At 37.9% G+C, this 15,946-nt stretch overlaps 1 protein-coding gene across 10 annotated transcripts in view; it reads right to left on the bottom strand.

Annotated features, from left to right (window-relative positions):
• The window catches only part of LOC135464643 (electroneutral sodium bicarbonate exchanger 1-like), an 85,376-nt gene that overhangs the window by 28,187 nt on the left and 41,243 nt on the right, over positions 1–15,946 (bottom strand). For 6 of the 10 annotated variants that reach the window (XM_064742116.1, XM_064742117.1, XM_064742118.1 and 3 more), the window contains 4 exons: positions 15,100–15,123; positions 3,279–3,414; positions 2,512–2,672; positions 1,466–1,678 (listed from right to left, as the gene is read on the bottom strand). In XM_064742116.1, the coding sequence (XP_064598186.1) occupies positions 1,466–1,678; positions 2,512–2,672; positions 3,279–3,414; positions 15,100–15,123 (534 nt within the window). The remainder of the gene's footprint in view (positions 1–1,465; positions 1,679–2,511; positions 2,673–3,278; positions 3,415–15,099; positions 15,124–15,946) is intronic. The other 4 variants (XM_064742120.1, XM_064742121.1, XM_064742113.1 and 1 more) reach the window with 1 other exon arrangement.

Below are 15,946 nucleotides of genomic sequence, written 5' to 3'. Positions count from 1 at the left end.
TACTCTACAAGCTTCAAGCAATTCACAAATGATCTCATCAGTTGAACTTTCTTATCAACACAAACTTCTCCAGGAAAATATACAGTCCAAACTGAGGTTGGATCTGAAGTCTGTCCATAGATGAGTCCACACTACATGTGCCAAGTTGGTTATTATTTCCAACCTTTTCCAAGCCCAACCACAGGAAACCTTGAATGTCCAGGCTTTTCCAGACCCAACCACAACAAACCTTGAATGTCCAGGCTTTTCCAGGCCCAACCACAACAAACCTTGAATGTCCAGGCTTTCCCAGGCCCAACCACAAGAAACCTTGAATGTCCAGGCTTTTCCAGGCCCAACCACAAGAAACCTTGAATGTTTAGGCTTTTCCAGACCCAACCACAACAAACCTTGAATGTCCAGGCTTTTCCAGACCCAACCACAACAAACCTTGAATGTCCAGGCTTTTCCAGGCCCAACCACAAGAAACCTTGAATGTCCAGGCTTTTCCAGGCCCAACCACAAGAAACCTTGAATGTCCAGGCTTTTCCAGACCCAACCACAACAAACCTTGAATGTTCAGGCATTTCCAGGTCCAACCACAGAAAACCTTGAATGTCTAGGCGTTTCAAGGCCTGGAAAAGTTACTTTGAATTTCCAGGTTTGTCAAGGCCTGGAAAAGCTACTTTGAATGTTCAGGTTATTCACAGCCAGGAAAAGAAAACTTTGAACTTCCAAGGTTTTCATGGTTTTCAGAACCCCGTCCAAACTCTGGAACCAAGCTCACGAGTAACTGTATATACACTGCAATGCAAATTTTATTGTTGTCCTGCAAAGTTCTTAATGACTGAACTGATTAGGTTTAAATGTGTACTAAAATAATCCACTCATAGCAGCAGTTTCATATATAGAAGACAAGGGGCCACAAAATCAATCTGCACACAAAAACCCATCAAAATTGGACAATATTTGGAGCAGTTATCGTATAAAGACAATCAATGACAATTACGTAAATCATTAAATATGCAAAACTTATGTATGGATACAGCTGGTTTTAAAACTTGAGGGGGCCTGCGGGTCTCAGTTGGTTAGCACGCTAGCACAGCGTAATGACCCAGGAGCCTCTCACCAATGCGGTTGCTGTGAGTTCAAGTCCAGTTCATGATGGCTTCCTCTCCAGCTATAAGTGGCAAGGCCCGTCGTGGGTTTCCCCTTGGCTCTGCCCAGTTTCCTCCCACTATAATGCTGGCCACCGTCGTATAAGTGAAATATTCCTGAGTACGGCGTAAAACACCAATCAAATAAATAAATAAATATTTATTTGATTTGTGTTTTAAAATCAAAATTAGTCAATATTTGGAACAGATAAATCGCATGGGAATGAAAGATTGACAGACAGGTTAACCCAAATTAAGATTAGTAGCTTTTGACGAAGTGTGGGAAGGAAAAAAAATTTGCTCCATGTGGATTTGAATTCATAACTAACCTTGTGAGACTAGACCACGGGGTTCAGAATACTTTTTGCCAATGTCTGCCAGACTGCGGATGATGGGCAGGTGTATCCGGCTGCCATTTTCGTCTCGCTGTTTGTGTCGTTTTTCGTGTTGGTGATGATGGCGACACATGAGTGCCTCCCGAACTTTGTCTCTCAGTTCCTCCTCAAGCTGCTTGGAGGCCAGTAAGTTGTCTAGGATCAGATCTGTAACAAATGACGAGTGGACCCATATAAACAGAGCAACACAGCAAAGAACATTCATTATTTATTTATTTCATTGGTGTTTTTAATATGCCATACTCAAGAATATATTCACTTTATCAATCCACCCCATCACACGACCATTCGTAGGTTGTTGGCAGGCCTTGGGTTATTGTGCTGCACCAGTACACTAACCAGACATTGATCAGTATTTTATAATATTGGAGGTCTATTCTGTCTCGTTCAACTAATGCCTTGTTCCCGCTGCAACCCTGCAATGCGACCCTAATCAGTGTCATAAGGCGGCAAATCCAGCTCTCATAATTTTGGCTGCGACTTTTGATCAGAAGGGTCGTTAGGCCCCATAGGCAAATATCACAAAAGACATGGAACAAGGGGAGATAACTGCCCATAGACATGCCAACTGCGATATTACAGACCCATGGACCGTAAATGAATCAAACATAGAATGGCAAGACAGTGTGGCCACTGATGACAGATGAACGCAACTCACTGTACTTTTTCCTCTCCCCTACGAAATACAAGATATCCAACACAGGGACATAAAGGGAAGGCAGCATAGTTTTTAATCCTCTGAGGTGGTGCTAGTGTGAACCATTGTTACATCAAAAGTGGATAGTGGCACAACCTCTTACTGTCTTTTATGTGACAGTATCATGATGAGCTGGGAATGGAACATCTGACATCAACAAAAATGACATCGAGGTCATGTTGCCTGACGTCTGACAGGTTCCCTTTGAAGTTTGACCAGCCAACAGCATGGCCGTGAGAGGAAATGTAAGAAACAAAACAAGGGGAGATAACTGTAGGCTGACCTGTCAACTGCTGCATGGTGGTCGCCTCCATATCGAGGATAACGGTACCACTGAGGATAGAACATCTCAGCTCGAACAGGGAGTGGAGAGAGAGCGTGGCCACATGAGGTTTGGACCAGCGCTCTCCCCCTTCTTCCACATCTTCCTCAAACTTGATCCACCTGCAAATAAAACACATGAGCTGTAAAAACATGTAATCGTTTTATTTACTTGTCTCATTACCTGTATACTTGCGATCAATATGAGTGTAGGAAACATCAACCTTTGGCAAGATCTAATGGCGAGCATTTCCACACACACAAGAGGTTTCCAGTAAACTTTATGTAAGACTACACAAAGAGCATTATCAACTGATCATTACCACCAGGGCCCCTTTATCAATGGAAGCAGGCAAACTCTGAAAGATTCCGTCTAAAAAAGTATTATACCTTTGGGTCAGTTCTACAAAGAAACTACGATGGTAACAGATATTGTTGTACACACTTTCTAGAAAAGTCCCCAGCTCTCTTGTGTGCTAGCTATTGAAACACTTGTTTGTGTAATAACTTCATGCTAGGCCACATGAACTGTGGAGTCACGAAAATTCAGAGTTTGAGGCTGGGACTGGCAATTTCTAGAAGCTCACCTGTATTACAGATCAGTCAATCTTGGCTATACACACATAAATACATTTTCATCAGCTGCACCAGTTAAATTACAATTCGTGCATTTGACGGAAGTACATCCTCAAGGAAACACGAATACAATGACTGTCACCACAAAGCTACCTGGCCGTCTCTTTCCACTCCATTTCTTCCCCTGTACCCTGAAGTTCGTCCATCTCGCAAAAAATATCATGAGCCCTGTGTTCTTCATCTTCCTCATCGCCGAGCAGAAACTGGACACGCTGTGAGGGAGGGGTCGCTGTGAGAAAGTCAAATAAAGGTCACATGAGAAGGTCAAATAGAGGTAATGTGAAATCAAATTGGATAACTTAAGAAGTCTACCAGAGGTCACAAGATGTCAAACATAGGTCAGTCATATGAGAAAGTCAAAGGTCATATGTGAAGGTCAACAACAGGATACACGAGAAGGCCAAAGGTCACCAAAAGACATTGCCTGTGTGAATTCAAAGATAAGTAACATAAAAACATCCCAGTATAGGTCAGTGTACTGTCAAATAGAGGCTACCAGGGACTAGGAGTAATGGAATGTGAACTAACATACAGGTAGCGCTTGACTAAGAATGTAACAGGTATTCTAAACCAAAGGTGTGCACGAAGATTAATCAGATACGAGTTGAAGGGTTACCTTTCTTTGAGCTCAAGAACAAGGTCAAAGAAAGATCAGAGAAAACTGATGCACATTGCAAATGAAAGATGGAACATTGCTAGGGAATATCTGGCTTGGACAAAAATAAATTCACACGCAGTCAGAATGCATGCATGCTGATGGAAAGTTGACAGACCTACCACAAAACTGCTTGTAACGATTAATGTGTCAGAGATACCACAAGAAAGGAGGATTCAAGTCAAATTTTAACACTGCTATATCACTTTCTATAACGCTATTATCCTGTACGTCTTTATACACTGAGATAATAACACCATAAGCACATGCACATATTCAGTTGTGTTAAATTGTGTAACTCTTTCCATGTTTTGATTTATTTTGTTATTTGACTGCAGTTTTTACAGTTTACTCAAGGATATTTAATTGATATGACAGTGGCCAGCATTATGTTGGGAGGAAACCTGGGCAGATCCTGGGAGAAAACCACCAACCATCTGCAGGTTGCTGGAAAACCTTCCCACGATGAATATTTTCTTACATTCATGTAAAAAAATAAGTTGTCAATTTCACAAGTTGTTCAAAAGGTCATCATTTTAGGCATGATATGATAAGAAAATATAGCATCATACGTGTACGTGGAAAGTTCTGCCAGCAACCTGCGGATGGTCGTGGGTTTCCCCCAGGCTCTACTCTGTTTCCTTAAACCATAATGCTGGCCGCCGTCGTACAAATAAATAAGTAAAAAACGTTACCCTATAAAAGAGGCTGCTAAGAATAATTTGTAGATTCACCACAAAATTGGTCACCAGAAAATATCATCAGCGAAATATGTCAGGGCAGGTATCAAACCATCAAAGCAGATAATACCACAAGATATCCGTCAGCTAGGGCATAACATGTAACTGTCACAAGAAAATATGAAACAGGTAAAATTTCATCACAAAACCACCGGAGCAGATATATGACCATGGGATTTAGACCCAGCTATCTACATGTTTCACAACAAAGTAATGTGGGATATAAAACTATCATCACAAGGTCCAACGAGATACATGTTGATATCACAACATGATATCACAATATCTGTCATCACAAAATATCACTAGATTGGATCATCACACACAAAAAAAACAACAACAACAAAGAAAATTTCCACAATATATGACACTATAAACATGTGGTTAATGGACTGATGAGTACACTTGCAAATTTAAATCTTTTTGATTTGAAATTGTCACAGAAAATCTATTCTTCCAGTGGAATGGTCATCATATATGCGCATTTAATTTACCATAAAAATCATATGTAACATGTATGCAAATTTGTTAATCATTAACTACTGATCAAAGGACTGACAATCAGATGAAATAAAGGTGACGCGTAAGTTTATTCTTTCAACTTTATTCAGTTCTGTTGGATTTCTTCCATTAAGCTATTATCTGATTGCTTTTTAACCTATTCATCATGGTCAAGAAAGTTTTGCTTATATGATGACCCTCAGTTTTATGGCCGGGTGGAGGAAACTGTAGTGCATTTCCCAAGTTAGTGACAAACATTCCTGCATATATGATAAAATAGATATGCACACGGATTGATTGAAGATAGAATGTTAAACTATGCAAATCATCAGCCGCACGTGAGCATGATTGACCACCTGATACTCTGACCATGGTCGCATGATCACTGACCAAACAGATCACATAAACCATAATCACAACCCCTTGTACATCTGCAAAGTGAAAGATCCTGACTACATCATCACTACAAAGATCCTGAATACATCATCACTACAAAGATCCTGACTTCATCATCACTATAAAGATCCTGAACACATCATCACTACAAAGATCCTGAACACATCATCACTACAAGGATCCTGACTACATCATCACTACAAAGATCCTGACATCATCACTACAAAGATCCTGACTTCATCATCACTACAAAGATCCTGAACACATCATCACTACAAAGATCCTGACTTCATCATCACCACAAAAATCCTGACTACATCATCACCACAAAGATCCTGACTACATCATCACTACAAAGATCCTGACTGTGACACAGCAATTTAATAGCAAACGTACAAAACGTTGAATGTCTGAGCCACGATGGAAGCCCTAAGGCATGCATGAGCAGACACGATGTAAACATATATTTCCACAAAAGGCATAATCGACCAAAGTTTGTTTCATGCAATATTCAACACTGTTGATGAGCCGGGTTCCAGGGACTAAAAAAACACACATACTTTGTCCCATAAACACAAAAACCACTCTCAGATCAGTCAACTCCCTTGATTTCACCAGCCATCACACATGCACAATGTATACATGTATATACGCATTACCACCTGGTTGCCATGGTAACTGATCAATTTAATCTTGAAGTACACAAGTGTGATAATCAAACTCAGGTATAGGCTTTGTCTTTGAAGGAGGGCTTCTTGAGCACAGCTAACTCTACTTGATTATATCTTTCTCCCTCTGCTTCACTTAAGTTTCTCAGATGCAGGAGAACTTAGGAGCTTGTGCACTTAACCTTCTTAATAAAGCCAGTGCTGTACATTAGGGGTAGTACAAAAGCTGCCACCATGCACTTCAAAGAATCTCTATGATTATCTTCTGCAGTACAAATCCAACATGCCGTAACAACCTAAAAATTCTGTGCAGTTTTCGAGGCAAATAAATGTAGTCAAATATTACCATTTGGAGCTGAAATATACATTTTTCCAGCAGGACATCGTCTTACCTTCCAAATAAACCTCGAAACATCATCATAGGATTACAGGTAATAGAACTCTCAGAATCTGGTAAACTGTGCAACTTAGTAATGGACAACACATTAGCTTATTTACCGTAGATGTTTTGGGGAGAATGATTATATTCACTCCAAAACTGAAAAAACCTTTATCCAGTGAACCACGCCAACGACAAGAAAATTAAAGTAAACGAACTTACGTAACAGAATTCTGTTCGCGTGTTTCAAAAAGATCCGTTTACATACACACAAGTGCACTTGCTTTTCCTAGCTGTTGACAATGAGGAGCCGATGCATCCCAAATCCGAAGACGGCTTGATTACAAACAGCAGAAATATAAACACTGCACCGGCATCAGCAATCAATCCAGAACTCTAACTACTTTTTTCATAGATCAAGTACAAAGATGCGATGCATGTCCATCAGGTTTATGCCAATTGGTATCAAGACAGCAGAAATCAGTGTGTGCCGAAAAATGAAATCTAACCAAACGTTCAGTAAAGAAACTAAAACCTAAATGCCCAGTTCTACCGGGAATGGTGGAGGTGGTGATGGTGGTATGGATGCTTGTTTTTCTTCTTGATCATGGAGTCCACAATTTCTTCAATGCACATGCTACATTTTTTTTTTACAATGTACACTGGTCTTTTTTACTTTCTTCTTTTTAATAGAAATCCAGGCTACTTTTAATGTCTCTGTCAGCAGCTTGCGCATGGTCATGGGTTTCTGCCCGGTTTCCTCCCACCAAAATGCTGGCCGCTGTCATATAAGTGAAATACATGTATTCTTGAGTACGGCGTAAAACACAAATCAAATCAAATAAATAAATACTTCTAATGTCTGATTCAGGATGCATACAGTTTTTAAGATTTCAAATGTCCACACTTCTTCTTAATACGGTTTAAATTTCCAGGCTCATAATTTAGATTTTCCAGGCTACTTGAAATAAATATTCCACATTTAATAATAGCTTGAAATAATGTAAAATGACCTTAATAAGTCGACCTTTCAGTCTTTCACATAAATACAGCATTGCATTCAGCAATTAAACACAGATGTAGGAGAACAAATTTACCCTGGGAATATCAGAATACTCTAGTCAGTCATTGAGATTCAAGAAAGTTGTGTAGACTTGATTTCAAGGGCTACTATAAAAAAACAAACAAAAAAAAAAACAGATTCTCCAGACTTTTCAAGGAAAAGAAAAGTTACTTTCAACTTCCACACTTCTCAAGGTCTCTTATGAACTGTGTCAAATTCTAGAAATTAGAAATTCTAGTGTAACTTATTTGACTGGTCTTTTCCATATAGTGCCGTTCAAAATACAATGTGCACTTAAAGCCGTAATAATGTCAAATGAGAGCTGGTCATCAGTAAACATTACCTGTGATTATGTGAATGTGGGTTCACTACAAACATTTGAGGTGGTATGTCTTAAGTATTAACCGAGTAAATGCAACATGGTTTCATTTTACAAATCGCCTTTTCGCAGGTAGATTTATATACGCACAACATTGGGTTGCCATGGCAACCTGGATCAACGGCACTGTTGGAAGAAACGAGAAAATAAGTACAACAGGTTAAATTGGACATGATAAAGCAATTTTAATACTATGTTAATTAATCAGTTTGCTGTGTAAACATTTCTCAGACACTTTTAACAAAGCACACTTCAATTGCCCATATGAAACAGGATTACAGCCTATAGCGCTCTGGTTTAATAATCCCACCAATTTATTTAATTATGTTAAACCTCACGATTTTATAAGTATATTTTCACTTCTTAGGCGACAGCTTCTTCACCAGTTTGAAGAAACTGTGGTGCCTGGACTAAACCACCAGCCTTTGGCAAGTGACAGAGCAACTTTTCCACATCTGACTCTTCAGGCACAGATTTTCACAGGTTCTATGCGTACATTACGCCATATTGATGAGTGGAGAGTGACCTACAATGAACACTCTCCATGACCATCTTAGTCTACGTCCAGCCTTTCGAGCGTTGTCGGCCATGTCTGAGGAATTGAGAGATCAGCATCATAATGCCCAGACTACAATCACGCCATCATGAGGAGAAAAAAAATGTGATAAAAGCAAGCTTATAGGTAAAATGGACTCTTAACGCCAATTCACTGTGAATACCTTAATAATCATAACTACAATGCTCTATCCTCTGGAAGAATCTGTTTTTGACGGACACATTGGCTTACCACCTTCTATATATTACTTATTTGTTTATTTGACTTGTGTTTTACACCATACTCAAGAATAATTCGCTCATACGAAAGCAGCCAGCATTATGGTGGGAGGAAACCTGACAGAGCCCAGGAGGTAACTCACGACCATCCACGTTGCTGGAAAGGCAGCCAGGATAAACTGTAATTCAACCCATAGCTACAGCACTGGTGAGAGGCTCCTGGGTCATTGCACTGCGCTGGCACACTAAGCACCTCAGCCACCTTCTGTAAGTGGTGTGCACTGCATGAAATACACTGCAACTGACGTCCTGAGACATATAGTACAGGAACAGATAAAGTCTGGCGCTGAATGTGTATAGCTGTAAGCCAACTTAACATAACATCACAAAAACTGATCAAGAGGAGCTGATCATGCAGCAACTGTAAAAGTACATAAGGTTACTTTGAAGAAGAGTTGTCTACCCTTTCTGACCAGTCACACGATACAGTATAGGGTTTATTTTACCTTTAGTGACAAACGAGTTTGATCTTAAATCTCCACTAACGAACTGGTATCCTGCATCATACCTCTTCTCAGTGACCCGCATTTAACCCTGGTGCTATCATATCATTAGCACTCATGACTACAGACAGCATGACAATGAGTATCCCATTTCAGTCTCTCTCCATAACACGTAGTTGTGGTTGTAATCAAGGCATCCAGCGTAATTTAGCACAAGTAACCTTATGCACTTCTGCCTCCTTATACAATATGAATCACGAAGACAGTCACAAATCTGCTCTCTAAATTTTCCACCAAGGTGTCAATGTTAGGTTGTTGTTGTAACTTAACATCCATTTGCATTGATGTATTGTACATCACTCAAAGTTTAGCACCTTTAAAGTGATACATTTTGCTTGATAATGTTCCACATTACAAAATTTAGGTGAAATACAGTACTTTAAACACCCATTTTGTAACAGAAGATAATACACATTTTGTAACAGAAGATCTTCAGATTTTGTACCTTATATACCCATTTAAAGGCTTTGTTCTGTTTTTGGTCAAAGAAGCAACTGGTATCAGACTACCTTGGCTTTGTAAACAATATCTTCCAGCAGAATTGAAAAGATGAATCATGATACCAGATTTCTACAGCTCTCAAATATTTAGCCCCTAATATGAAACCCAGATTGACGCGAACGCCATACTTGTCCACTTCTCTGCCAAATAAGCTGTGTTTCCACAGACATAGTATTGCATTGGTTCATCCAATTGCTTAATGCTGCCTGTGTAGACAACTGCGATTTAATGCGCAGTTAAAAAATGGGGCATGTTCCAACATGCTGTTAAGCAGAAGATTTAAATATCAATCAAATACCACTGAAAACAGTATGCTTTTCCTTGCAGGTGCATGCCATAAAAAAATTCTAATATGTACCTCAAGTTGACAAATTGTAAACAAAGTCAATGCCAAAAACCGCTGTGGGCGACTCCATTTTGCTTTGCAAGAACTGGTCTAGATCGGGAAACCGGAATGTTGGACGTAGGTTCCGAGTTTACGCAAACAAGCCGGCAGTTTTAAAGGTAGGCAACACACCCTCAGCATAAATTACAGGGTGTTAGAGATGGAGGGCGCAATTTATGCCAGCTTTGCCGTTTTCAGGCTTTACGTGTATGGCAAGAAAAAATCGCAAAATTATGCAGCAGGCACCACCAGACAGAAAAAAAAATGTGCTCTTTTCAGCCTATAGTGTCATGTTTTTAAGTTTTCTTCTCCTTTAAACAATAGCACAGAGTCCGTTGAAACACTCAAGTATGCATGTATTTACGTTAATTCCCATTCTAGGAAGAACTACCACTAGAAAGTAATCCAAAACGTGTGTCCGTCAGAACACATCAGGACAGTATAGTTAGTATGTTTAGGAATTGTGACCTTGGATCAAGAATTTGACCAAGTAACATGAAAATCGCTTACCACATCATATTCACTCTCTTAGTGTGGTATCAGTTACTATCTGTATCACGATGTTAACAATAAACGGGTTAATTAATAGATTTCATCTTACTGCTAGCTGCTAGTCTTAGTGACTACCCTAATCCTGCAACCTTTTTGCAGATTAAAGGACAACATTTCTGAGTGATTTATGCACCTTTTGAATCCGATTTTGTGAACTACAGTGACTGGATTGGTCAATTTCAGGTCTTCACAAACAGTCTAATTTTATCAGTCTGTGGAATAATGCCATCTGAATACGCTTCATTCCCTGTCTTGCAAAAACGTGAGAATCAATCACAAATACAAAACAATTATATTGAAGTACAATTTATTTATTTATTTCCTCAGTGTTTTGTGCATATTTCACACATCTTACACAATGGTAACTAGAATTACGGTAGGAGGAAAGTGGTTTTTGTGTTGCATAAAATCTGACTTTTGCACTATGTCCATTGAGACATCCTATATATGTAGGCTAGAGCACTAAGATTTTAAATCTTCAGGCTTTTTCAAGGATGTTTCAGGCTACTATATTATATACTACTATACTATACTATAAATATTATACACTTATAAACGCTTTAAAATACGGCAATAACCTTAAGTAGAGGTCTTACACCTATACAAGAAGTGTAGCAATCAATTTGAAAGATGTACAGAAACAATTTTCTCAAAGAAAAGAATATCAGCATAATTATGCCTAACAGGACTGGTTATAGTTCTGTAAACTGCGAGGCTTTTCCAGGCCAAACTTAAAAAAAATCCCAATATCAGCTCAAGTGTCCAAGCTCAAAAATAAAATCTTTGGAGACTCATTACCATTTTTCTGATATGACAGAGAATAAAGCAGATACAATTTACTGCAGTAACAGTAAAAGGATTTGATTGGTTGATCAGTCAATTGACTGACTGTTGATTGTTGGGTAATGCCATACACAAGACTGTCATCATTCAATGGGATAGCAGGTAAAGCCTATGGATGGATTAAAGCCTACCCAGATTATTTATTTATTTATTTATTTGATTGGTATTTTACGCCGTACTCAAGAATATTTCACTTATTATTCGACGGCGGCCAGCATTATGGTGGAAGGAAACCGGGCAGAGCCCGGGGGAAACCCATGACCATCCGCAGGTTGCAGAAAAGACCTTCCCACGTATGGCCGGAGAGGAAGCCAGCATGACCTACCCAGATTAAACCACCATTCTTTGTCAGGTGAAACAGCAATTAATATCGTTCATTACAAAGCCAATTAATCCTCAAACAGGAGTTCAAAAAAAACACACACCTGAAATTAGGCCTCTTCAGTGTCTGCTTGCTCCACAGAACAACCTTGCTTCAAGTTTCAAGGTCATTGAGAAAACATGTCTTATAAAAGTTCGCGTCATGGTTCTGGGGAAATATCTCTTCACCTCGGTTACAAAAAAATCTGACAAAACATCGTCCACTAGTGCTGCTGGGATAAACCTTGCCGCATGTTAGAAACAAAACAATTGGGGTACACTAATGAGGGCTTGAGAACTCCCCTTAATCTAGTTTCTGTCCCGGTACAGGTGCATCCTATTTTTTGACACTGAAGTTCATTGAAAATTTATTTATTGAGTTTCAAGATTTTTATTGTTCTTTCTTTTGCAAGGTCAACTGCAGTACGCTTTTCAGTAAAAACTGTTGTCAACAGTCTTATACTTTTATTTTATGGGATTTAGCAAGGATTCTTTTTGAAAATATTTCATTAAGTATTTTTAATATTAATTTTTATAATTGTAAAATTTCTGTTGTACGGAAAACGTACATCACTGTGATCATGTGATTTCAAACAACAAACTGCGATGTCACACTTCATTTTCACCTAAAACAGGTCAAAAACTATACAGAATAGGCATTTTTAAACATTAAGATCCCAGAGCCACTGGTAATACTAATTTTTGTTGTCAATCATGTGAAGTGAAATGACAAACAAGTTTGTGACTTTTCCTTTGCTAAGTCAATGTTACTTGATGACCATTAAAGTGCTTGATGATGGGTGGTATTTATATACAAGGCCTATCTCCACAGCAACAGAATAAAAAGAAGTTGTCATCTGTATGACCTTGACGCATTATTTTTCAAGGTCACCCAAGGTGTATTTTCAAGGTCATGCACAATTATTTAAACTTGAACATATGTTTCTGAGTATTATATATGCATGTATGGCTGTACTGTCCTGTGTTGATGAGAACAAGATATCTCAAACTGTTATGTTATAAACCACCAAAGTCTCAACACTTACCATGCAACATCCACTGCTAAGCAATTCATATAAATATACATGTACATGTCAATTTAATGACAGGTCACTTTTAAGATGAAGACAGTCCAACAAGATGGGTAGAATAGGGGAGTTTCCAGTTCAAACTCTTTTATCCACAAAGGTAGAAAAAGTCCAACTGTATCATGTGACCTGTTAAAAATGTTAGGCAACTATTTTTGATCACACTCACTATAACATGGGCGTCATAAGTGTCATAAAAAGTAATTTAAACTAGTCGAATTATAGAGAAAATTGAGAATCAGAACGTGCGTGAACTTCACAAGTTCCTAAAGGTAAGAGGTGTAATTTGTGCCTGTGGAAAAGGGAGAAACAGGTGATCAGTAAATTAATGTCAACAAAGGTTGCCTAACATTTTTCAAAAGTCATTTGGCACAGTAGGACTGTTTTTACCTTTGACGACAAAAGAGTTCCAACATGAAACTCCCCTACAGGGAGAGGCAGAGAGAGAGAAAAGACAAATATTCAGCTGGCACATATAGAATATATGTACCTACCTACAGATTTCAGGTTGTCTTTGTCATTAAAAATAGAGAGGGAAAAAAATACAAACAGAAAGTAATATGCACAATAGGCAATCTTAAAGAAGCTGATCGAGGGCGAGAGAAAAAATTCATGGAAAACAAACTTTTTAATTAATCATTAAACCAGACTGCAGGTCAGTCAATTAAAACATTCCACAACCTCAATGCTTTTTACATTTTAAAGTTGAAAATAAATGCTTTCAAATGTTCAAAATTCAAAGTGGTCACGAAGGTTTGTACACGATCTGTGTTTAAAGAATAGAAATATTTGAAAACAATTGTGCAAATCCTAATAAATCAAAAGTAATTTTTTCAGTATGGTTTTACAAATTATCACACCAGTCTTTCAAAGCTGGCTTAAATCTAAGTTATTCTTTAACTTTTGAACAATTATTTAATTACTTCAACAATTAAAACAGCCCTTTAAATCAATGAAACACAAAGAAAAAAAAACATGTAATCATAATTGCCCTCACCCCTAGCCCCAAAAAGAAAATATATGTAAAATTTGATTTCAACAAGGTTGTAACATAAATCATTCATGAAAGAGTTCATTTTATTTCATATTCAAGAATTAATTCCATTACTTTCCAAAGTACTTTTCACCAACCACGATGTAGCTCCCATAATGACCAATTGCTTTACAAACACCTGAACTCTGATCTATTGATACAGCCTCAATACCCCAGTTCATTCGGTGATTTCACTACCCAATCAGAAACAAGCTACTCAAGAGTTTTGGGCATAGTGCACTGGGTCCTAAATATAATTATACAGACAGAGAAATACATCTTACGTTTCACTGACTAAAAATTATTCTTGAAACGTACATTAATATAACATGCTTGAGAAATTGTCATGAAATTTCAAAACCATCCAAATGGCAGATGTCAAGTATTATATCTTCATTAGTAATGCATTTCACATCAGAAAATTTTCTGCTAGCTCCCACTGGTAGTAAGAGTTGCTTCTCTTGCGGGTGAAAAAAATCCAATATCACCATTTTTCTTCACTACTCAAAATTCATACAGAAAGTTTTCAAAACAATTTTCAAATTCAATTTTTTTTTTTGCACATCCTATGAACCTGGATGCAATTCGAGACTAAATTAGAACCATGCTGATAAGCAAGCGATCTAATTTCAGTTACATAAACAAAGTCAACATACTCTCATCCTTCAACCACTTTGGTTATCCAAATTCCCACATGGAACTATGCACAGACTATTGTCAAACAATTTTACCATTACCACGCAGTTTGTACTCCAATTACAGCTGTCAAATTTACTTCCATGAGGCAGCTGAACTTTTCATCTACATTAATCAAAACTTTGTGTATGAAAATTTCTTTCAAAATGGTTGAAGAATAATGAACTTTCATTCTGTAAATTGCTTTATTTTTTGTTTGCATCGTAAATAATAATGGAAGAGCTATTCTAAAATGTCCATGCTGAGATGATACTGTCCTAGCAAGAAACCAAAAACGGCAATACACAAAAAAGGGGAATTTTATCACCAATATGCAGGCAGCAAAATTCAATAGTTACCTGAACGACTAAGTTCATCTTCGGCTTGAAGAGGGAAAAAAAAAAAACATCACAAGGTGTGACAATGTGACATAACATCCCGCAAAGAGGTGACAAATCATCTGTAGACTATAACAGATATAGATCGAGCAAACACGAGAACCTTGAGAATCATGTTTCTCTCATCAAGGAGACTAATCAAGGAGAAATAATGAACACATACATTTACATCTGGACTGATTACATATAATCATGTGGAAAGTAACAAAGTTACAAAGTTACAAAACACCAGTGGCCCCCAAAATCGGAGGACACACTTCATAAATAAGATAAGGCCACACCAATTTTAATTGTTGTTTTATGAGCTGAATAAATCTTTTTTACAATGTTGGTGGAGGGTATGAAAATAAAATTTGGAATATTATCTAATTTGTGGAAAAAGTTGATTATCCAGGCAATTTTTTCTGTTGAAGGAAAATCCATAGTTGGAAAGCCTAGAAAAACAGGAGATTAGACAAACTAAAAAGGTGGATTTTTCATTTTATTTTTATTCCATTTGAATTTTTAGAATCAATAAAACACGCAATAAAATTGGTGTTGCCTAACCAATTCCTTGAAACATACATTGCTTAAAATAGAAGGGGATGAAAACGAAGATTTGGGGCCTTTGCCATTCTCCAAAGCTAAAAACTGGCATTTCCAGAGAATAATACTAAAAAGCAAAGGTTAATCAACTGAACAAAAAGCCCACCACTAAGCAATTCTCATTCTAAAGGGTTATAAAGCATGCCTGTGGCAGTCAATTCCAATAAAGATTCAATACCTCCAAACTAAAAGTAAGATTAAAGAGCAGCACATTGATTTGGCA

This window comes from Liolophura sinensis, chromosome 4, assembly GCF_032854445.1.
Source record: "Liolophura sinensis isolate JHLJ2023 chromosome 4, CUHK_Ljap_v2, whole genome shotgun sequence".
Classification (NCBI taxonomy): Eukaryota; Metazoa; Mollusca; class Polyplacophora; order Chitonida; family Chitonidae; genus Liolophura; species Liolophura sinensis.
The sequence above is the reverse complement of the archived record's forward strand: the minus strand, read 5'-3'. Positions and strand labels throughout refer to the sequence as shown.